Source organism: Bos taurus, chromosome 12 (genome assembly GCF_002263795.3).
Source record: "Bos taurus isolate L1 Dominette 01449 registration number 42190680 breed Hereford chromosome 12, ARS-UCD2.0, whole genome shotgun sequence".
Classification (NCBI taxonomy): Eukaryota; Metazoa; Chordata; class Mammalia; order Artiodactyla; family Bovidae; genus Bos; species Bos taurus.
In genome coordinates, this window is record NC_037339.1 from 34369578 (window position 1) to 34392404 (window position 22827).

Sequence of the window (22827 nt, forward strand, 5' to 3'; positions counted from 1 at the left end):
ATCAGGTCTCATCTCGTCACCCTTAATGAGACACATATCCACTGCAGCCCACTGCGATCTACAAATGAAGTTATAGCAGGCACTTTTAATATGATCCGAAGGGATCGTTCACTGTGTGAATTAAATAAGTTTGCAAAGCAGCAATTATTCACACTAAGCCCATTGGGTACTGATCATGTAAAGTTAGTAGTCTGATAGGCAGGAGCCAGTTAAGTGAAGAGTTTCCTTTGTGGACACCAGATTTCACAGGTTTCAGGGACAGCACATGACTGAGAATTAACTGCTCTGAGTCACCTATGCACCTCAGCCTGATCTCGGGAAAAGTTAATGAAAATTAGTAACATTTTCCATTTTGTGTTTTCACTTCAGAAATTCAGACAGTGTGTGTGTAGCAGTACATTAATTAGTCATTTTTACCTGTTTGTTGACATCTTTATAATTTTAGGGATTCACCTAAGTTATCTCAATTAATTAGATCACCATTATATTTCCATGTTTCATCTGATAAGAGCATTTCCATCTGAATTGGTTACATCTTTGTTCTGCTTATGGAGTTGGTTCTGACAGACACATACTGGTATTTCCATGGGGTTTTACTTTTTTTTTTGCAGATCCTTTTCCCCCACTATTTATATATAAATAGAATTGACAATGGAATTATTATTTTGGTTAGGTAGTTTGGAGTACTTTTTTTTTAGAAGACTAGGTCCAGTCTCCTTAAAATGAGCCATAAGTGTACCATTAGCAGAGAAAATGGTTTCTAGTTGTCGTTAAGAACTTTATAAAGTTCTCATACTGGTACTGTGGAAATCATTCAGACTTCTATGGTAATATGGAGAGGGGTTTGTTTTTATATACCGGAGAGTAGTGTCAACATTCTAGCTCGCTGCTTCACTTGGGGTAGGGTCCTTGTGCGTCAGCTTCTCACAGCTGTCAACTCTAGGCGGCCCCCCGCCCCCCGCTGGGGGCCAGCAGCATCAGCACCCTGGCATGCTCGTAGTGTAATGCTCTGACGTCAGCCTGCACAGGGGCTCTCCTTTTTAGCTGTAAAAATAGCTGAGTGGTATGCTTTGATATGTGTTGAAGCCAACAGGATAGAAATTAATTTACGAGTTGTAGGGTCTAGTCTGAACTCGGGAATATGGCATGGGGATCTGTTTGAGGATCCGTGGGATTTGAAGTCCAGGCGGCTATAACCTTCACCTGTGTTGGGAACACAGAAGGTCCCATAGTTAGAAATGCAGAGTGGGCAGTATGGAGGAACGGGGTGCGGGGGGTGGGTGGGGAGCTCGGATTAGGACCCCGGGCTCTGCATCCTGTGTGCTGTCAGTTGGAGTCCAGGTGAAGTTGCTACGTCAAAGCCCCCAGAAACAGCGACTTATCTACTTACTGACCAGAGTCTTTCAGTGTTCATTTAAATAACAGATCGCGGGCCACAGCCATTAGTTTCTGCAAAAGCCCCTAGGTCAGTAACGTGTTAAGTGAGATAACCCAGCAAGGCAGAGGCAAGCAGGTCGCGTCAGGGGCCCCTCTGCTTGTGGCTTCCCCGAGTCCCAGGTGTGGGTCTGGTTCCTGCTTCTTCTGGGGGAGCAGGAAGGGAAAGAGGCTGCGGGGGGTGAGCCACTGTCTTCTGAAGCACCTGGTCTGCACGTCCACCCACGGCTGGTGCACAGCCGCCCTGAGTCACCGGAGGCCTGGGGCAGTGGTGCAGGCCAGGGCCAGCGGGGATGCCGGGCAGGCCCTGTCCACGGCCTTGACCCGCTTATGCTTTTGAGTCTACTATAAAATAGAAACTGTTAAAAATAATAATTATTAAAAATTACATAATATTTGTAAAAATACCTTCCTCGAAAAATTCTCATGAAGACACAGGGATATACTTTAATAAGTATTATTGGTATCCATTCTTAATTTTCAGTTTGTTTCTCTTGTTAACACTTCTTAGCACAGCTCTAATTTTTTTCTTTTTCTGATAATTGTCTTTATTTACGGCCACACTGTCGTGGTTGCTATGTGTGGGCTTTGTCTAGTTGTGGCGAGCAGGGGCTACTGTAATTGAGAAGCTCGGGCCTCTCACTGCGGAGCACAGGCCCTCGGACTCACGGTTGCGGCTCCCGGGCTCTAGAGCACAGGCTCGCTACTCCTGTGCTTGGGCTTCGTTGCTCCGAGGCACGCGGGATCTTCCCGGATCAGGGATTGAACCCGTGTCCCCTACGTTGGCAGGTAGATTCTTTACCACTGAGCCAGCAGGGAAACCCAGCCCTCTGTTCTCAAATAGATATCCGTGTGTGTCTTCTACTGCCATGCAATACGTCACCATGCACTCGTGGCTAAGCCAGCTCACGGCTCCTGTGGGTGGGGTGGCAGTCGGGGTGTCGGCCGGGCCGAGGTCTCACCTCGGGCTTGCCTGCTCCACCCGGGTTCTTGGCAGAATTCTCATGTTTGCAGGACTGAGGGGGCTGACTTCTTGCTTGCTGTCAGCTGTTGGACCGCCGAGTCCTGATGGTCAGACCTGCCCGCACTCACGGGGTGAAGGCCCATGCAAGCATCCACGGAGGACGGGGCCTGCAGGGGGCATCCACCACGGTGGCTGGGTTTCTCCTAAAATCGCCTTATTCCAGACAGAATCCCTGTGTGTTTGGTACTGCTGTTTCATGGGTTTTGGTAAAATGTCAGTGGGGACTTTTTATTAGAAATACTTGTCTGTATGATCTCATGGAAAACATGTACACACGTTGATAAGAGAATATTCACCTGAGAAGGCAGGTGTGGCGGGGGTCCCCTGGTCCCTGCATGGGCAGGTGGACGCTCTGGACACCCAGGGCTGGGCCTCCCGGGACATAACCCTGGCAGAGTGCTGCTCATGCAGGGGGCTTGATGGAGAGTGAATTGCACACGAGGAAACACCACGCAGATGCTGTACACAGTCCAAACCTGGCCTCTGGTGCCAAAGCCAGCCGCCAGAGTCTTACAATAACTGTCATGTAGTGCAGTCAAGGAATTCTTTAGGAAGAAAAACACCAGCTGTGTTTAAGAATCAGCCTGAGGTCCTGATGTGTTCTTAGTGCTGGGACGCCCTCTTGCTTGTGGGGCGGGTGTTGTTCCTGGGCGCCGGCCTCCTGGTCTCGGTCCAGAGTCCAGCCTGTGAGGAACCACTGTGACACAGCTGTGAGGTGTCCGTCCTCTGTCCACCTGTCCTTCCACCCCGCCGTTCACAGACAGCAGTGAGTGCCTCGTGTGCCCCTGGACCTTGTTCTTAGGGAAATTTCAGTTCTGCGTGTGACCCAAACCAGGCCGGCTGTGGCGGTGCTCACGGGCAACGCTCAGGGCCCCGTGCCACGGGGAGGGCATGGTGTCCTCAGGTCGGCCACACCACTGTCACCAAGGAGCTGTTCGTTTGTTGTTTGCAGCTTAGTCGACTAGGAAGAAGTTGTTTATCTAGTTAAAGATTTATTGTGATGGTGAAGCTTCATACTTTATTTTCCAGGGTGTGAAAGGATTTATTAGACAATGATTACCTTAGTTTAGAAACATAGGCTTCAATATTTTTTTTTTCCTGTCAAACAACTTTCCTGTCAGCTGAAGCATCCATGAGGAGACAGTAGGGTTACGCCTGCAGGTCAGGTTTGTTTCAGAGAAGCTTCTTCTGAGGACGGGCTCCGGTAGTAGCGGCTCCGTGCGCGCCAGGAGGCTGCCCCTCAGAGCGAGCCCGCTTCCTGCCAGGCAGCCGTGGCGGCTTGTTTTCAGCTCCCGTCCACAGACAGCACTTGCAGGGAGTTCTCCGGGGGAGGCTTTTCCCTGGGAACGCACGTGGCCCTTCTGATGGTGACAGCGTCACTGTGGTCACTGCGGGCCTCTCAGACGGGATCATGGACGTGTCCAGCTCGTGACTGACGCTCCTGCCATGAGGCTGGGCCTCCTCTCTCTGTGGCTGTCCGACCCGAGTCCAGCGGCGGTGAGCTTGTATAGGGCAGTCGGGGTCAGAGCGGCTCTCCTAAGGCCTGTGCTGGGCTCGTGGCAGTTGCCTTCCTGCCCTGTCCTCCCCGGTCTCCCAGTTTTGTACGATCCATGTAACCTTGTACGATCCATGTAACCCAGCCCTGTTGGCCTTGGGCCGCCCCAGCAGCCTCATTTCAGAGGCCCATCTCCACGGATGGTCTCACTCCGGGGTCCTGGGGGCCGAGCCCCAGCCTGTTGGCTGGTGGGGACTTGCTCTCTGGCTTAAAGTGTGACGACGTGGAGGGTGCTGGCGTGAGGGCCGCCCTGTCGGGGGAGACGGAGGAACACGTGTGCAGGCTCACCCTCCCTGTGTCTCTTCTGTCCTGCAGGCCTGGCAGCTGCGCTTCAGCCACCTGGTCGGTTATGGCGCCAAGTACTACTCCTACCTGATGTCCAGGGCCGTGGCGTCCATGGTGTGGAGAGAGTGCTTCCGGCAAGACCCTTTCAACAGGTAACAGACTTGGGGGGTTTCACAGCCCGCACCCCTGCATCCGAGGCCAGATGCCCAGAGCTCACCTGGACCCTGCAGGAAACTGGGCCACTGTGAGCTGGGCGTCCTCCCCGGGGGGCCAGAGAGGCCAGTTCCAGTTCACGAGTCCCGAGAAGTCGTGTCCTTTAAAAGCAGAGCAGTAATTCCCATCTGGGCTTGCAGTCTCTCAGGGCGTCTTTTCCCCTCGCCACACAGCTGGTGGGGCTAAGGCGGGGGCCTCAGACGCCCCCGGCAGATACACGTCAGTCCCACATCCGGGGCACAGAGTATTCTCAGAGGGGAGACAGAGGCTCAGAGGGGGCCTGTGATTTGTTCAAGGCCTCACAGTGAACAAACCAGACTAAGATGAAGTCTGCTAATCCCTAGTCCTTCACTCCCTCCAACCCCACCCCCCTCAGCTCTTCATGTCATTTGGCAAAAGCTTGAGTTTTCTCAGCAGTTAATAGTTATTCTCAGTTGAAGCTGATGTGATAGAGTCTCTAAGTGTTTTACATCCCAGTGCCCACATGCTATTTCATCTCCCACCCTCTGCACCTCCATGGACATTTGGGCTGCTGTGTAGATTTTATTACTTTCAAAGGCTCTAAAGCCTAAATTGAATACCATGAATCAACTCTGGGGATTATAGTTCTTTACTGAAGATTTATATAAAATAGACAAAATACTCTCTTGTTTAAAGGAATCACACTTTACTAGAAAACCACATATCCTTAAGTACATGTGTTCCCCAGCATTTGTACCTTGTTTATGTACGCATTCTCGCCTAGACATGCAGTTGCTATAATTTTATGGACATGTAAAAGTAAGCTAGTAAAAATACTCATTGGACTAGAAAATGTCTAAGCTCTATCAAAAGATCCTTTTTGATCCCAGTTCTGAAAAGTCTCCAGGCTGGAAGCCAGGCAGCAGAGCCAAGGCTGGCCGGGGCAGCCGTGGGCAGGCAGGCCTCTCGCTGCCTGTCCCCGGCCTCCGCCCATGGTCCTGTCTGGGGCACACGCCACCCCAGCACTCCCTTTAGGACGGAGCCAGGATTAGCATCTGATGTCACTGTGTTTTTGATGCTGAAATGCTAGCAACATTCCAGGTTAGAGACCACAGTCACAAAATCGCCCACATAAAGAGCTTCCAAAAATAGTGGAATGAAAGCATTATTTACTTAACTTTAGTTATTTTGCATTAAAGGAGTTGCATTTTCTGTTTTAAAAAGTAGGCTTCCCTGGTGTTCAGATGGTAAAAGCGTCTGCCTGCAATGCAGGAGACCTGGGTTCGATCCCTGGGTCGGGAAGATCCCCTGGAGAAGGATATGGCCACCCACTCCAGTACTCTTGCCTGGAAAATTCCATGGATGGAGGAGCCTGATAGGCTATAGTCCATGGGGTCGCAAAGAGTCGAACACAACTGAGCAACTTCACTTTCACTTTCAGCACTAAATAACTTGTTTTCAGGTGTCACTAGTTTGGAGAATTTCTGTCTGTAAGAGCGCCTCCAGTCTGCCTGTTTTGCTGCCCCCTTGGCCTCTGACCATACCGAGGCCTCTCCTGGACGTTTTTTGCCTTCACTCTTGCGTCACTGTAATTCTTCTGTTTGCTGGGTGCCATCTCCAATTCTTTGCTGAGAGAATGGCATAAATGATTTCAAATCTCTCCTCTTCACTGAAGTAATCCTAAAGATGATGGAAGAGGAGATGTGTAACACACAATCCTTTCTACAAAGCGCACGCTTGTTACAAACAAAGTGAAAACTGGAGTTGTCCTCTTAGAGTGAACGTATCACTGCTGGTCTCTGTAGAGTAAGGTGAAGATAGGAATCGGATGTTTAGAAACCAGAAGATGATGGAGGGTGGCTTCTGTGACTGTGACATCCGTGTGGCTTCATCTGGGGGCTCGGGGGTGTGGAGGGTGTCTGAAGGTGTGCTAACAACCCTTTTCTCTACAGGGCGGCGGGGGAGCGCTATCGCCGGGAGATGCTGGCCCACGGCGGGGGCAGGGAGCCCATGCTTATGGTGCAAGGTGAGCCGAAGTGAGACACGCTCTAAGGTTTTTGAGCTGTGTGTGTGTTTGTTTTGCATCATCTGTGATGAAAGCTGTTCATATTTTGTTTTTTCTTTTAAAGAGAGGATGCCTCAGCCTTGGACGTGGCTGTGAGGGTGTCTAATTGTGTCCCCAGGTGACAAGTCAGTGACTGACTGACTTAGATGAGGAAAAAATTTCAGGCTTTAGCTCTCAAAATGTTACTAACACGCTAATCGGAAACTTGTTGCAAATTCTCAGAAAATTTGCCTTAGCTTTTGATGGGTTACAGTGGGTAGCCTAAAGAACTCATTTCTTATCTCTCCTGAAAGCCCAGCTATATACACTGTTAGAAATTGCATGGTTTTTTTACTTGTTTAAAAATTAGAACCTACTTAAGTCTGCTCTGTGACATAGCACAGTGCTTGTTTTCCTGTGCGTTTTGGACGGAAATCTAATTGTGAATGGGAGAGACTGTCACGGTATTTCAAGGAGAGGTGGGTGGTGCTGGTGTCTCGGGGTGTGGGCATCACCATGGCAGGTCCTCTGACGGTGCAGCAGGAGGAGACCCCGAGTGGGGCGGCGCTGTCTTCAGGCTGAGCCCCGTGGTCCTGCTAGTGAGGGGTGAGGTGATGTCTGCTGCCCAGGTCTGTACTGCTGTCCTTGTGGGAAGGGCTGCGTCCATCCCAGCCCCGTGGCCGAGAGCTGCTGCCTGGGTCTGCACGACTGTCCTCACGGGAAGGGCCATGTCCATTCCGGCCCTGCGGCTGAGAGCCGCTGCCGTGCCTGGCGCTGGAGGCAACCCTGAGTGCACAGCCCTCCTGGGAGGGTACACACATCCAGGCTTGGTTTGCCCGACGCCACGGCAAGCGTGTAACGTGGGTCAGCCAGCTCAGCCTGCCATGCTTCGGGGTGAGCCCTGGCCTCCCCTCAGGATCACCTCGGGGCACCCTCGTGATGAGGCACTGACGGCTAACTCTCCCAAGCAGCCCCCTGAGGAGGCTGCTCCTTCTGCCCTCCCGCTGGTGGGGTCAGCTCAGGGCCAGCCTGCACATGGCAGGGCGCAGCAGAGCCAGGCTCAACCCTGTGCCTTCGGAGCCCAGGACAGCCGGCTGCACATTCTGTGTGGACTCAGGTAAACGTGCGTGCCCTTGGCTGGCGGGCCGTGGAGACGGGCAGCCGCTGTGCCAGGGGTCCTGGCAAGTGCTCCAGCGGCGGCACTCAGTGCGCCCTCCCGATGCCACGTCTGCACGCCCGTGCATGCAAACATGAGCCCACGCACAGCCCCAGCCAGAGGAGAATACTAAATCCTTTTCAGAGTTTCCTCTTTCGGTGTATTTTTTTCCTCTGCTTCTAAGATTGCTGTGTCATCTCTCCAGCAAGTCTGTTCTTCATATGAAACATTTTTGTGTCAGGAACCTTAGTATTTTTCCATGCTGAAACTCATACTCACAAGAGAAAAGCAAGCCTGTGGTTCAGACTAGAGAAGATAGAGCATCCAGATCGCAGTTGGCTCTGCTGACGGGCACTAACATCTTCCAGATACCATCCCCCAAGACCCACTCCTCCACACGCTTAGTTACCTGGCAGATGAACAGAGGGTGTGACGCCTGCTGTCACCCCACAGGGTGGGGTTTGTAGGACAAGACCATCGGGGGCATCCCCTCTTTGGTGTGCGTGCAGCCAGCCTGAGCCCCAAAGCAGGGCTGTCCTGGACTGTGGCTCACAGCCTTGGGCAGTGATGGACGAGTCAGAGTTGGAGGGACAGCTCGACCTCGCTGGTCTTACTCTTCTATGAAAACGTAGGTGCTTCGTCTGTGCTAACTACTTACTAGGGACACATCAGGGTTCTCTTAACTAGTGGGAGGTAAGGAAACAGAGCCCTTACTCTTAAGTTGTGTACCTCTGTGACCAAATAACAACTGATTAACCTCCTGACTGAGCTAAGAGTGAGCATTTGAGAGGAGCCTCAAGCCACTCGTCAGTCAGGACTCCCTGTGTCATGCTTGGGATCTGAGTGATGAACACTGCACAGGTGAGCTTTAAGGTTACTCACTCAGCGGGCAGGGTTTGCACGGATCTCCACACACACGGGCGTGGGCTTCTCTCCTAACTCTGCCCAGGAGCCTCGGGGTAAATCCACAGAATCCCTCTCAAAACTCTAAATGCCACTTGAAGAAAACAAAACAAAAAAAAAGCATTTCCTTCCTCAAAGGGGTGGGGGGAAGTCCTTACACAGTAAAACAGAAGTGGATCTGCAGGTAGCAGCTCTGGTGCTTTACTGAATGACTTGAGATAGTCAGTTTCCCTAAGGGAGAAAAAGTGTGGTTTATTTGCAGGGCGGGAAATGAACACACAGACTTAGAGAGTGGGCTTGTGAACTCGGTGGGGGAAGGTGAGGGGGACGAATCCAGAGAGTAACATTGACACACATACACGCCCTGTGTGAGACAGCTCGCTAGTGGGGAGCTGCTGTGTAACACGGGGGCTCAGCCCGCTGCTGTGTGATGACCCAGACGGCTGGGACGGGAGGGTCGCAGGGAGCCTTAAGAGGGAGGGGATATATGTGCACTTATAGCTGATTGACATTGTGGTACAGCAGAAGCTAACACGACGTTGTAAAGCAGTTATCCTCCAATTAAAAAGAAAAAGGGTTGGTTGTCTGTGAAGCCCATGACAGAGTATCATAGTTATCAGATGCTTTGTTGATGCTATCAAATATTTGTCTGACGGAGAAGGCAATGGCACCCCACTCCAGTACTCTTGCCTGGAAAATCCATGGACGGAGGAGCCTGCTGGGCTGTAGTCCACGAGGTTGCTAGGAGTCGGACTCGACTGAGCGACTTCACTTTCACTTTTCACTTTCATGCTTTGGAGAAGGAAATGGCAACCCGATCCAGTGTTCTTGCGTGGAGAATCCCAGGGACGGGGGAGCCTGGTGGGCTGCCGTCTATGGGGTCGCACAGAGTTGGACACAACTGATGTGACTTAGCGGCAGCAGCAAGGCATGTATTAGCACTTTTGGAGTCCCGGGAAGCTCTCTCTGAATATTATTGCCATGACATGAGTTACGCCTTTTGCCTATACTCAGTTTCTCCCTTTAAATTACAATCTAAAACGTTGGCACAGCTGTAATAAAATGATGCTATATGCAGGAAAAAACAAAAAAAAAACCCACTTCTTTCTAATCTTCAAGTCAAAATTATGTCCTTATCTTGTTTTAAACACATCCATAGCACATATAAGGAGGATGTTTTAAGCAGAATATTTAGTTACTTAATCCTCCACTAAACACAAGATGGCAACACCTGACCAAATCCAAGAATTCTGGGGTAAGTTGCAGTCTTTGCACATTCCATACCCCGCAGTGTTCTATGGTTTAAGCATCACATTTCTTGGTAATAAGAGAACTTACTTTTTAAAAAAAATAAAACCATGATGATATATGCTATATTCATTTTGTTATTTTCAAAAACATAGTAGAAAACTTTAGGTGTGCTGTGGTGAACAGTTTCTCTCACAAGCTCTTCAGAAATGGAATGGTTCTCTCGGAAGAAGATAAGCATGCAAATGAGGTGGTACCTGGTCCCCCCGAGCAGGCTGGTGGGATCGGAGCAGTACTGTCTCACACTCTGAGGAGAGAGGTGAACTCCTCACAGGAGGGTCCGTCGTCCCTTGCAGACTGCTCTTTCTTCCATGTTATCCAAAGTTCTTGAGTAAGTGGCCCTTGTTTTGTTCCTAGGTTCAGATTTTATGTTTAAATGACTAGAAAAACCCAACGTGTTGAAAAACCTTCCCTTCTCATGCCTCCTGCCCTGCTGCTCTCTGAACCCTGTGACCCCAGTCCTGCCCTCCATCCCCACGGACCCCGAGGCTCACGCCCCTCACACATATTCCTCAGTTCAGCTGTAACGTCTGACTTGAGTCTGGGTGGGTCTTAGACTTGTGAGGATGTCAGTGGCCTGAACCTGGAGGCCTCAGTGATTCCCCAAAGTCTGTGTGTGTGTAATGCCACATCCTAACTCTTCCCATTGGCAAGCCCTGCCTGACGCCCCTGACCAGCAGTGAACTTCTCTGTCCCGTGTGTTCCCGTGAGCTCCTTGACTCCGTGGCGGATCTGTCCCCCTCGTGTGGCCCCTGGACGAGGCTGACCGAAGCCACGTATGCGCCCTGCCCACTGGGTCTCAGGTTTCTACCGCTGGTTGTGGGTCCCGGTGCCCCCTGCAGCCTCTGCACAGAGTTCTGTGGGGACAGGAAAGGGCAAAGCCCAAGAGTTTAGTCTTTCAAGTGGTTATTTTTAAAAGTTTAACAGAAAAATTTCTTTTCCCCTTTCCAGAAAAGAAACTCTTAGCTTTATGACTTCTGGCCAAAAGCAGTGTGCCCATAGACAGAGAATGTTCTAACTTGACAGAGTTTTAAAAAGCACCAAACATCAGATAAGATGAAAAGAAATGTAGATAAATGAGTCAGTTCTCAGTGAAACTCCCTTCAGTTTCTCTGTGTTGCCAGACTGACTCATGGAACCCAAGTCTAGAAGCCCACAGGGCCTCTCCGTAAGCTGATTAAAATCATAATACCTTACATTTCTGCCGAGCCCTGTGGTTTTCAAAACACATTCATTTTTGCCCTAATTATCCTATATCATCTCTTCTAACTTGTTGCATATTATTTTTATTCAAGAAACAAGTCAGAATTTGTGGTTTGTATATTCCACAGGGCTACCCTTGTCCCTGTGTGTAAAGAGAACTTCGCTTTCGCATAGAAGCCTCCTTGGTCTGGGAGCACTCAAGCTTGTTCCGACACCTTCCTCTAGGGGAGAAGGTCTGATGCCCTCCCTGCTGGAGGGTCAGGGCTGGCCGGGGGTCCCCGCCTGGGAGAGGACCATGTGCTCAGGAGCACGCGTGGTCTGGTGTGTGTGTGTGTCAAGGGAGCCCAGCTCCCGATAAATGAATACACAGTGGCCAAAGCATCAACAATTTGAGCAAAAAAGTAAATAAGAGTTCCTTGGACTGCAAGGAGATCCAACCAGTCCATTCTAAAGGAGACCAGTCCTGGGTGTTCTTTGGAAGGAATGATGCTGAAGCTGAAACTCCAGTACTTTGGCCACCTCATGCGAAGAGTTGACTCATTGGAAAAGCCTCTGATGTTGGGAGGGATTGAGGGCAGGAGGAGAAGGGGACGACAGAGGATGAGATGGCTGGATGGCATCACCGACTCGATGGACATGAGTTTGGGTAAACTCCGGGAGTTGGTGATGGACAGGGAGGCCTGGTGTGCTGCGATTCATGGGGTCACAAAGAGTCGGACACGACAGAGCGACTGAACTGAACTGAAGGCAGCGTTGGAACATCACACAGAGTAGACAGCATGAGTGCACCCTGACAGGAGTGACTGAATAAACAAACGGTATGGACCTCTCATGCGGGCGAACTCGGGTGTGTGCTGCAGGAGTGCCCCCCTCGAGGCACTGGGCACTGTGTCCCCCGAGTGTGGGCCACACGGTGACCCCTCTTTCCATCCTATGCTCTGGAAGGAAGGGAGGAGCACTGCCTGCCTGGTGTTCACAGTCAGCACCAGCGAGTCATGTTGATCCCGGCCCCTGGGGCAACGTGAGGTGATGGACGCCCCTCCTGGGTCCTCGTTCCCAGGTGGTCACAGTCAGGGCCCTGAGCAGAGTGTCGACTCTCAGAGGAGGTGGTGGATGGGCCCCACTGTGCCAGCCCCGCAGAGGGGCCGCCTGCAGGCTCTATTATGCGAACACACTTAAACGTGTTTACCTAGAAGGCCAGATGTTTCTCGGGCCATTAAAAACGTGATTGTGGGGGGTCCAACAAGATGGTGAAGTAGAGGAGGGCGTGGGACTCACCTTCCCTAAGAATGCATCAGAAATCCACGCACACGTGCAGTGATTCCCACTGGAACCTGGAGACTGGCGGCAGGACTCATGCATGGACAGCTGAGGGAGTGGGCACAGAGCTCAGGCCTGCACCCTGGGACCCCTCCCAGGAACTCGGGGAGGCAGAGACCACGCACTGGGGAGCAGGCCCCACCTTCCAGGGCACAGGAGGCCACACAGCACTGCCCCATGACAGCGCGGGGACAGGCTGTGAGGGACAGAGGGGCCTGCACCCGAGGCCGTGTCAGCCAAGGGCAGTGCCTGCAGGTACCCCGGCTCCAGCTCCGGCCTCCGCGGCGAGTCCCATGCAGGGAGAAGGGGAAGCACCCCAGAGCAGAGAGGGCCCGGGCCTGATCTCGGGGCTCCTCTTCCAGCATCCTGGGGTCAGACCCCACCCCCCAGTAGGGCGGTGATGGCCAACGAGCAGAAAGGAAGCCTTACTTCACGCCTACCTCCAGTCCCACCACAGCAACAGCTTCCAGCTCACCCTGAGCAAACGCACAACGCCTGTCCAGGTCAGAGCCAGCTCTCCCCACAAAGGCCTCAGACTCGCACGGTCTGTATAGGAACGCACCCTCGTGACAACAGCCCTTCAACAGGTCCTGTTTCACCTGAATTCACAGAGGCAGAGGACGTGCTCTCAGTTAAAAAGCAAGAAAAAACCCTGAAAAATAAACAACAAATTACAAATGTATCAGATAAAGAGTTGAAAGTGTTGGTAATAAAAATGTTAACTGAAATAGAGAAAAGAATACATGAGCACAGTGAGAATTTTAATAAGGAACTAGAAAACGTGAAAAAGACCCAAGCAGAAATGAAGAAATTGAGTAACTGAAATTAAAAGACACTGGAAGGAATGAGTAGCAGACGGAGTGATACAGAGGAGCACAGAGGGATCTGGGAGAGAAGACGACGGGCATCACATGGTCACCACAACAGACAGGTAACAGAAGAGTTAGAGAGACCCGAGCCTGCAGGACAGGCCTCCTGTCGAGGGGTAAGGAGGCTCTGGATGTGCCCCTCCCATTAGTGGGTATCAGACCCGAGTCTGCAGCCACGTCCCCCCCACTCCCCCGTCATCTGTCTTGGAGGCAGGCAGCATTCTGTACAGTACCCCCTTCCAAGAGCTCATCACATTCTCTGCTTATAAACAGCACGGGTCAAACCTTCAGTGAACAGAGATGCAAAGACCTAAAAGTGAAGACAAGGTCAGTGTTTCCAACACAGAATAAACCAAGAAGAGAAGGTGCCCTCCCGGAAAGAGTGCAACTTTTCATTTTTCTAAACACATGGGTTGTGGGATCCCAGGAATTGTTGACAAAGCAGTCAGATAACCGCAGACACAGGCCAGAAACGGATGGGTGTTTCCTAGACCTGGGGTGTGGGTGACAGCTTTGCCCGGGTAGGAGGAGTCGCTTTCCCAGGAAGGGACAGGTCTTTCTGTCTGTAAATGTGGCCCCGGAGCCTTCATGGTCCTTGCATTTTCCTGCTGTTGATGTTGTCGGTGTTCCAGTGAATAAATTCAACCAACATACGTTTTGCTAGCAGTGAAGAAAAGCCTCTGGGGAAGGTAACTTGTGAGCAGAATTTAACTTGTACTGTGTTGACCGCACTTTGCTTCGCACACCGCATTTGTTCAGGCCCCAGCGAGTGGCCGTGTCCACTGCACGCTCCCTGTGGCTATGGGTCCAGCCCCTCTTCTCCCCCGGGCAGCCCAGGCTCCTGCCCCACAGCTCTGGGTGACCTGCTTGGTCACAGTCGCAGCATGGCAGCACAGCACAAGGAGTCGCTCTCAGGACAGGTTGGGGGCGGTGACAGGGTGACCAGCTCCGAAGAGGCTGGCGTTTGCGCTGGGAGGTGTGACCGCCTTCACAGAAGTAAGGCCGAGGCCCTTCCCCTCGCCCCCTAGGACACAGAGCCCTCAGTGACCTGCAGGGCGAGGGCCGTGAGCCTCAGGCATCCCAGGGCAGAGCCCTGCTCAGCTTCTAGTGGAGAGATGGAGACACATTTGCTAACCAGCTCTTGAAATGTCCAGAGAGCACAGAGAAGGGACGTTTCTCTGGATTTAACCAGGTTAGCTCCTGAAACGTCATTTGCAAGGTGTCTCCTAGTGACTGAGTCTTTCCGACCGTCTCTAAAGAAACCCTGTCCTTGCGACCTTGTACGTAATGTCAGTAATAACGAAACTAGATTGAGGATGACTGTACCTAAACCTGATTTTCTCAATTAGTAGTTCATCTTTACATTAAAGTCTGTAAGACGGGACAGCCCTCCCTTAATGTCCAAGTCTGCATGTCTCAAATACTTGACCCCATCACGTAAGTTGGGGTACGTCAAGTAAGCCCTCTCCTTTTGGCACTGTGTGTGTTTAGCGGCAGGCTCGGGACAACAGCTGAACTCCACTCACATCCTCCCTTCAATCAGTTTAAACAAAACAGAGCTTTAATTTTAAAGATTTTTGAAAGTTTAAATCACACCCTCAAAATAACTATAATTTCAGCCCTACCTTTTTGTCTTCTTCCTGCACTTTCTTTTCCCTTCAGGATGAGCATTTTATTAAAATGTTGCAGTAGCCTTGTACCCCAGTTTTCCTAAGATACTTGGCATTGGATATTAGCCATTAAGACTGACTGCTGCTTTTGTATCTAGAGTTGAATGGACAGGAGGTGGAAAGGTGCTGGCAAGAGAAGCACAGTGAGAGCCACACTGAGCCTGGGGCCAGGGCCGCCCGTGCTGAGCGCGCTGCGTGTGTCCCCTCGTGTCTGTGGTCCCAGGGTGCTCGGGTGACCCTGTGGAGATGGGACTAGAAGAGTTGAAGCCCAGGCGCTCCCCACCCCTGTGTTGTGTGGACTGCTAGTGTCTCTGACTTCTTCTCCGGTAGACCACGGCACGCTCGCATTGGGCATAGTTGTGTGCGTGTCAGGGCCGCACGTGCCGGGTGCTCTGTCACCACGGTCGGTGGCTGAGTTGCCTCGTACCCTGATGCTCAGATGACACTCTCGGTGCCCCGGGCAGGATGTCCCAGGGATGGAGGTGATGGTGTCTCCGTCTTCCACATGGCAGTGGTTTCACGGCAGTGAGATCTCACTCAGTGAGGGTGCACGTGTGCGTGCCCACAGGCAGACCTGTAGGTCCTGACTACACACTGGCCAGCAGAACCTCCTCTTCTTGCGCAGAGAACAGGAATGAGGGAGCAAAGCGTGTCGGGGGAGCAGACGCAGGATGCAGCGGCCCAGGGCGACCACAGTGTCAGCAATGGGTGAATGGCAACCAGAGTCACAGCCGTGTGAACAGAACCTCAGTTCCCCGGAAGGAGCACCTGGGTGCTCCAGGCTGTAGCCTCCCTTTCGTAAAAGCACTGGTTTTTCAGAGGGCGTGGATGTGTTTGATGTGTGGGTGTGTTTGTTTAAGGAAGATGTGGAGCTTCAAAAGGCAAAATATTTTTTAACCCAGAAAGGTACTCAGTAAACGGAATTGTTAAATCTGACAATGAAACTGGGATAAACTAATGAGGAACAGGGCACGTCCGCAGCTCCACTTCCCACGTCTGCTCCCACCTGGCCGGACATGAGGGGCCCGGCCGCCCACAGGCAGGGCCTGGGGCAGAGCCCAGCTCCGAACAGCACAGGTACTGCCCGGCCGAGGGGCTGGGGAGGTTTTCAGTTCAAAGGAGGAATGGAGTTTCCCTTCTGGCTGATGTCCTCATTTTCCCGGGACCGACAGTAGGTAGTGGAACCACCTTTAGAGAAGAACGTGGGCAGCCCAGTGTGGAACCCAGGAAACTTTGGAACGAGAGAGAGAATGGAACCAGGCGTCTGAGCCCCAGGAGAGCTGGTCCTCGCGTGAGCTCTGACCTCAGAAAGCTCACTTCACACAGCCAGGCCAGCTCAGGCTACAGTTCCCATCTATCTGGCCGAGTTTGGCACATAAAGTTATCTCAGCATGAAAAGTGGCCGTGAACTGTTGGGATGGGTGTTCAGACCCGAGGGCAGTCCACAGTCCGTATGGATGACCTTCAGTTTGGCACGTCCCATGAACTATTGGGATGGTTGTTTATACCTGAGGGCAGTCTACGGTCTGCATGGATGACCCGTGGTCCAGCGCATCCCATGAACTGTTGGGATGGGTGTTCAAACCCGAGGGCGGTCCACGGTCTGTGTGGATGACCCGTGGTCCGGTGCATCCCGTGAACTGTTGGGATGGGTGCTCAAACCCGAGGGTGGTCCGTGGTCTGCGTGGATGACCCGTGGTCCAGCGCATCCCGTGAACTGTTGGGATGGGTGTTCAAACCCGAGGGCAGTCCACGGTCTGCGTGGATGACCCGTGGTCCGGCGCATCCCGTGAACTGTTGGGATGGGTGTTCAGGCCCGAGGGCAGTTCACGTGGATGACCTGCAGTCCGGGGTGTCCCATGTTGCCGGAGCCACGGCAGCTGAGTGTGTGGGCCAGTCACAGGCTGTCTCAGTGCTTCTGGTCCCTTCTTGTTTAAATTGTGGTAAAGTGTGTATGCCACAAAATGTCCCGTTCTTACCGCTGTGAACGTGCAGTTCAGTGCGCCTCAGCCCCGTGTGGCCATCGCCGCTGTTCATCCCCAGGACTCCTCCCCATCCCCATGTTCTCTTCAGTAAACCTTGTATCACAGCTGCTAACAGGTAGAAAATGGGTTGATTTTAGTTACCACGTCTGTTTCCTTTCCCAAGATAAAGTTATGTCATCAAAAGCAGATGGAAAAGCCAGAGAATACAAAGCAAGCCATGATTCATTAGCTGGATAATCAGCTTGGGATTGTGTCCGATGATAAAACCCTAAATACTTGATCACAGACAGCATTTTGAAATTCAACTTGTGCAGAAAATAAGCAACCTCATCCTTCAGCCCTTGAACTTTCACTCTGATGGTTCTTGTTACCAGTTACAGGGCCTTTCCCACGTGTTCAGTGCACATTATTCAATTCTTACAGCAGTCAAGCTGTGTAGATGACACTCTGCTGGTGTTCTGGTCTTTAGACACACACCTCACTCACCAGTCGGCCTCCGCTCAGGCTGCCTCTTGCAGGAGTGAGTCTCCGAAGTCCAGTCTGGGCTGAAGGCCCTGAACCGGGTGCTTGACCAGGGTTACTCACCAAGCTCTGGCTCTAACCACCAGTGCCCTCTTTAGAGGCACCTTCAGTCTTGTTCAGGAAAGGAGAAATTTATCTTTCTGCTGTATTCTTCCTCGCTAACCCTTCAGAAGGAGACTTTGGGACAGTCAGCAGAGAGAACAGCCAGAAATTTGAGGTTGTAAGATGCTGGGCTAAGCCAAGGAATGTTCCCTTTGGCCTGAAAGCCCAACGTGCCTGGCGCTGGCCCCCACGGCAGCTCCCCTGGGGTGTTCAGAGCTGGGCTGTGGTCCCTAAACAGATGACGCCTGTAGGCCTTAACTCTCATAGAAACCTGGCTGGCGTACCTTCATTTGAGCCAAGTACCGGCACTGTGCCTTAAATGTAGGAGTATGCTTGGCTTTTATCTCTGATTTAGAAAGAACTGGGGGGTGACCCACCCTGGCCGCCTCAGGTGTTGAGGGCCTGGTCTCGTGGGTGTAGGGGCCACACCCGCCCCTCTCATGGGCTCCGGGACACACACGCAGCCCTTGAGCGCCTGCCACATCATGAGGCCCATAGACAGAAGGGCAGATCCTTCCAGTTCCACCAGGAAAGAAGCAATTTCAGGAGGAACCACGCACTCTGGAGAGAGCATCCCCGTCTTCTTGCCCTATCCCCAGCACACCCCCCACCACAGCAGGTGGGGCTGGGGGCAGAGATGGACTCTCCCCTGTCTCAGGCCAAGACAGCTCTCACTGCCTGCCAGTGACCCGAAGAGATCTGATAGTAAAGCTTGCCTGTATGTCACCTGTTTCTGATATCTGTGGAAAGATGTGGTTATTTAAATGAGAAAAGAAAGAGCAGAAAGCACTTGCTTTTACTCCAAACCCTGGGTTTAGAAAGTTGGTCCTCAAACAAAAATATCAGTGTCCCCCGGGTATCATTAAATTCTCTTTAATAACTTGTGAACTTATCTCTGTATCAGGTGGGAATCTTTTTGAAAGAAACCACCAACTCAGGCTGACCAAACAGAAAGGAATTTGAGGGAACAGTGCAGAGGCGGCCACAGAGTCAGGGGGTGAAGCAAAAGCCAGCTGAGAAAGCAGCTTCTGGGCTCCATGTCGGGGTAGACGATCCACTTGGGCACCCGTACCAGCTCACTGCCCTGGTGTCCACAGGCCTCCCGTCATTGTGACTGGGAGTGGGTCCCTGGGTGGCACAGGGCTGGCACCAAGCTGGGTTAGGAAGGCAGGAGGCCCCGTACCTGGGGCCCAGCTGCCCCCCAGACGCCCCAGTGTGGTGGCCAGGATGGCGTCCCCTGCGGGCACACACATAACCCGCAGCTAGCAGCCCCCGAGTGGCAGGCTACGGCGCTGCACACAGGCCAGCACCCAGCTTGTGTGGTGCAAGCTACGGCTATGGCGCTGCACACAGGCAAGCACCCAGAGCCCGCCCCGGAACCCCTGGAGACCCTAGTTCACTGCTGTCAGGCCTGGGACAGCCTCCCGGTCCTCCAAGGTCGTGAACACACTGGTTTAGCAGAGCAGTCGAGACAGGAACGTTTGGGCTTGCCCCAGGTTTTATCAGCCCGTTCGCCTCTCGGGGAAAAGGAGGAGGAAAATAAATGAAATCGTCATCGTAACTGCTTTACGGGCTGTTCCCTGTGGGCCTGTGGAGGGTGGGCAGGTGGGACTCTGCTTCCCTGAGGGTTCCCTGCAGCTGGTCTGTCTTACACCTCCACCCACGTGTCCCTCTGAGGGGGAAAGTTACCCTCAGTTTTGTTTTACAGTCTCAGCTCCCTGTGCCCCCCACCCCTGCCCTCCAGAGAATGAGTGTCAACTCCACCCGCTCTGGACTTGGCCCTCCAGCGGGTTCTGGGGGCGCCTACAAAACTGCTCATCTCATCGCCACCCTTTTAAGACTTAAGACTTGACACAGAGAACATCTTCACCAGCTTTATAAAAAAAATCCACGTGTTGCTGGAATCTTTACCATCTACATATGTAAATGCTAAATTCAGTTTTTCTTATTTGTGGAACTGCCTGAAAACATTTTGTTTTTAATTCCCTGTGTAGAAGTTGTTAGTTCATGTTGACACTTGCAAACACTTAGATCTAACTAAAGTGAGGACACTGCAGCCGTGTGGCAGGAGCATTCCCGCCCTGGTAAGTTGGTGCGTCATCTCTGAACCTTCATCTTCACCGGTCGCAGCACACACACCACGGTCCAACCACTCCTCTTGGGCCAGGTTTTAGTTAAAACTCCCCCGAGCGTGTGTGCATCTCTCTGCTTGCCCCACGGCGGCCATCCTCTGAGATGCAGAAGTGGCTGCAGGTGGCCCTGGAGAGGGTGTGGCCCTGAGGTGAAGGGTTCTGTGTCCGTGGACAGCTGGTGGAGGTAACAGGAACACTTCAAGGGACTGGCGGCCGCACTTCACTGCACAGGTCAGCCCCACCTTCTGACAGTTCTAACCATTTAATTAGAAGCAGTTTGTAATTACAGGATGTTTCAAATGTTACAAGGAAGGGAATGGTGAAACAGGATAATACATCTGACCAAAAGTCATGTTTCAGTGTTTGCCCCACAACTATTCTCTGCATGAGAACCCTGGCCCGTGGGAAATGCGCAAGCGGGGTTTACTGCTCTGCTTACGTGAAAGCCTGCGTCTCAAAGACACGGTGGAAGGCGCTGCTGGCCATCGCCAGAGCCATCACATCCCATGACTATTTTACTGTAAAAAAAAAATTGCTTTGAACTTTAGTTTTGCAATTAAAGACACAGCAACAAAATTCTCTTCCGAGAGCCGTCCTTATTCCTCAGATGGTCCCTGCGATGGAGATGTGAGGACCTGGATTTGAATGCAGATGAAAGTGTTTTGGGCTGTGGTGAGACTATGACAGCATCCGTATTGTTGCTGAGCACGTGGGGTCTCGTGAGGGGCTGTCGAGGACGTGTTGGCACGGCTGCTGTGTGTCCACTGTACAAGCCAGGCCTTGGCCGGCCCCAGTGGCCGTGTTCCCCAGTGGGGGTGGCCGTGTCTGTGGGTCCAGCCCTAGGCCTGCCCGAAGCTCTCTATGCTCCACTGCAGATGGTGGCCTGGGTGGGAGCACCCCCGGCCCTCAAACGTGGTTCCTTGCACTCCTGGTCAAGTGGGCTCCAAGGGTGTAGTAATATCTCCAAAACATATTTGGGTCTAAATCTCTAAGCTAAGTGTTGGTGAGATAGTATAAAAAAGGCAATAAAACAAGAAACCGCTCAGAGCCCAGGCACTGCCTGGAGCCCTGAAATGGCCTCGTTCCCAGCTTGCGGCTCCTGAAGCCGAGTGTCCCCGACCTTGTGGACGTGCTGTCCATCTCTTTCGCTCTGTGCTGTCCCTGAGCGAGCTGGCTGACCGTCTGTCTCTCTGTTGGCAGGTATGCTTCAGAAGCGTCCTTCTATCGACGACTTTGTAAACACCCTCGTTTCCGACCTGGACCTAGACTTCGAGACCTTCCTCATGGATTCTACGTGAGGGAGACACCTGAGTCCTTGAGATCAGAGTCATGGTGACGCTGATTCCGTTGTAAGTGCTGCGGCTACAAACATTTGTTTCCGAGTTCTGTATTCACTTCTGTGATAACTTGTGAAAAGCCTCAAACCCGTGGATCTTGGAATAAATAATTTTTTTTTTTAATTATGCTGGCTTTTAGCTTGTTTGGCAGATTCTGCATGATTTCTTAAGACAACTATATAGGTGGCTGAAAGTGGAGCAGTCAGTTATGGCGGTGGAGAAATCACGTGTGGTCTCCACAGTGCGTGTGAGCGGCTGCCCTGGCTCCTCCCGCGAGGTCAGGGGTGGACCGCACAGGCGCACCTCTGACCTGACAAGGAAGGGAGTCGTGTGTCAAGTTCAGCCTCCGACGAATCTGGAACCGAGATGCAAACGCTGTGTCCTAAACATCACTGCATACCGTATCGCCATGTGTTAATTACAGGAAGGACTTTTTTTTAGGTCAAGGTGAGTTTATTGTCCAAACAGCGTAATCTAATTGCATCCAGAACCATTTTCAAGTCCACCTAATTTAAGCTAGTCACAAAAAACAGTTTATTATTTTTAAAAATCGCTTCACACTGAAAAGATAGGCCCTCTGAAGAGGCAGCTTGGCCGTACCACATCACCATCATAGGCAGGACGGCACTGTCTCTTGCGCTTCCTAGAAACTTTCCGTGTGTACTGACCATGCCACTTCAGCACTGGCTCGCACGCCCACCACACACACACACACACACACACACACACACACACCTCATAGAGCACATGGTGAGAGGAACGTTGACTTACTGTTGTATCACACTCATTTTAAAGCAAAGAAATTATAATAAAAGAAAGTCTAAGACAAGAAGCTAAGAGAGCAAGTGATCAGAGGTATGTGCTACAAGGGTAATGAACATAATGAAAGAAATCCAACTGCCCCATGGATGCTGGGGATTTCAGAGTCGGCCAACAGCAAGAAACTGAACTGATTGAAGAAAACCACGAGGTTTTTTTTAAAGGACAGGCATCTGATAAAATACACTGGCTGTGGTAACAGTTACAGTCCGCGAGGCATGTTCTGCAAAGTTCTAAGCAAAGGGAGGAACGCAGCAGCTACAGCATACGGAGATATGTTTGCTGACAGCTTCTGGAGATCTAAGCCAAGAAACAGGTCTGACAGCCCTCTCTCATCTAGAAGCAGAGACCTAGGGATGTGGAGCCGGGGTTCCAGCTGAAGGGACTGTAGGACAGTTCAGATTAGTTGCTCAGTCGTGTCCAACTCTTTGTGACCCCATGAATCGCAGAACGCCAGGCCTCCCTGTCCATCACCAACTCCCAGAGTTTACTCAAACTCACGTCCATCAAGTCAGTGATGCCATCCAGCCATCTCATCCTCTGTCGTCCCCTTCTCCTCCTGCCCCCAATCCCTCCCAGCATCAGGGTCTTTTCCAATGAGTCAACCCTTCGCATGAGGTGGCCAAAGTTTTGGAGTTTCAGCTTTAGCATCAGTCCTTCCAATGAACACCCAGGACTGATCTCCTTTAGGATGGACTGGTTGGATCTCCTTGCAGTCCAAGGGACTCTCAAGAGTCTTCTCCAACACCACAGTTCAAAAGCATCAGTTCTTCAGCGCTCAGCTTTCTTCACCATCCAACTCTCACATCCATACATGACCACTGGAAAAACCATAGTCTTGACAGTATTTAATAAGTTTTTCCTGCCTTCAAAGTCAAGGATTTAATTACAGGCTTTAGTTTAAAATGACACCTGCTAGCAGCCTCTTCCAGCTTCTCACTGAAAGACCAGTGACGAAGCAAAAAGGCAAGGTTAAAAATCCCCA

The 22827-nt window shown here is 51.7% G+C and overlaps 1 protein-coding gene across 1 annotated transcript in view; it reads left to right on the forward strand.

The window, feature by feature from the left end:
• The window catches only part of MIPEP (mitochondrial intermediate peptidase), an 85835-nt gene extending 64689 nt beyond the window's left edge, over positions 1 to 21146 (forward strand). The window contains exons 17-19 of the mRNA XM_002691846.6: positions 4329 to 4450; positions 6425 to 6498; positions 20887 to 21146. Of these exons, the coding sequence (XP_002691892.2) occupies positions 4329 to 4450; positions 6425 to 6498; positions 20887 to 20984 (294 nt within the window). The 3' untranslated portion in view covers positions 20985 to 21146. The remainder of the gene's footprint in view (positions 1 to 4328; positions 4451 to 6424; positions 6499 to 20886) is intronic.
• Positions 21147 to 22827: the final 1681 nt, after the last annotated feature.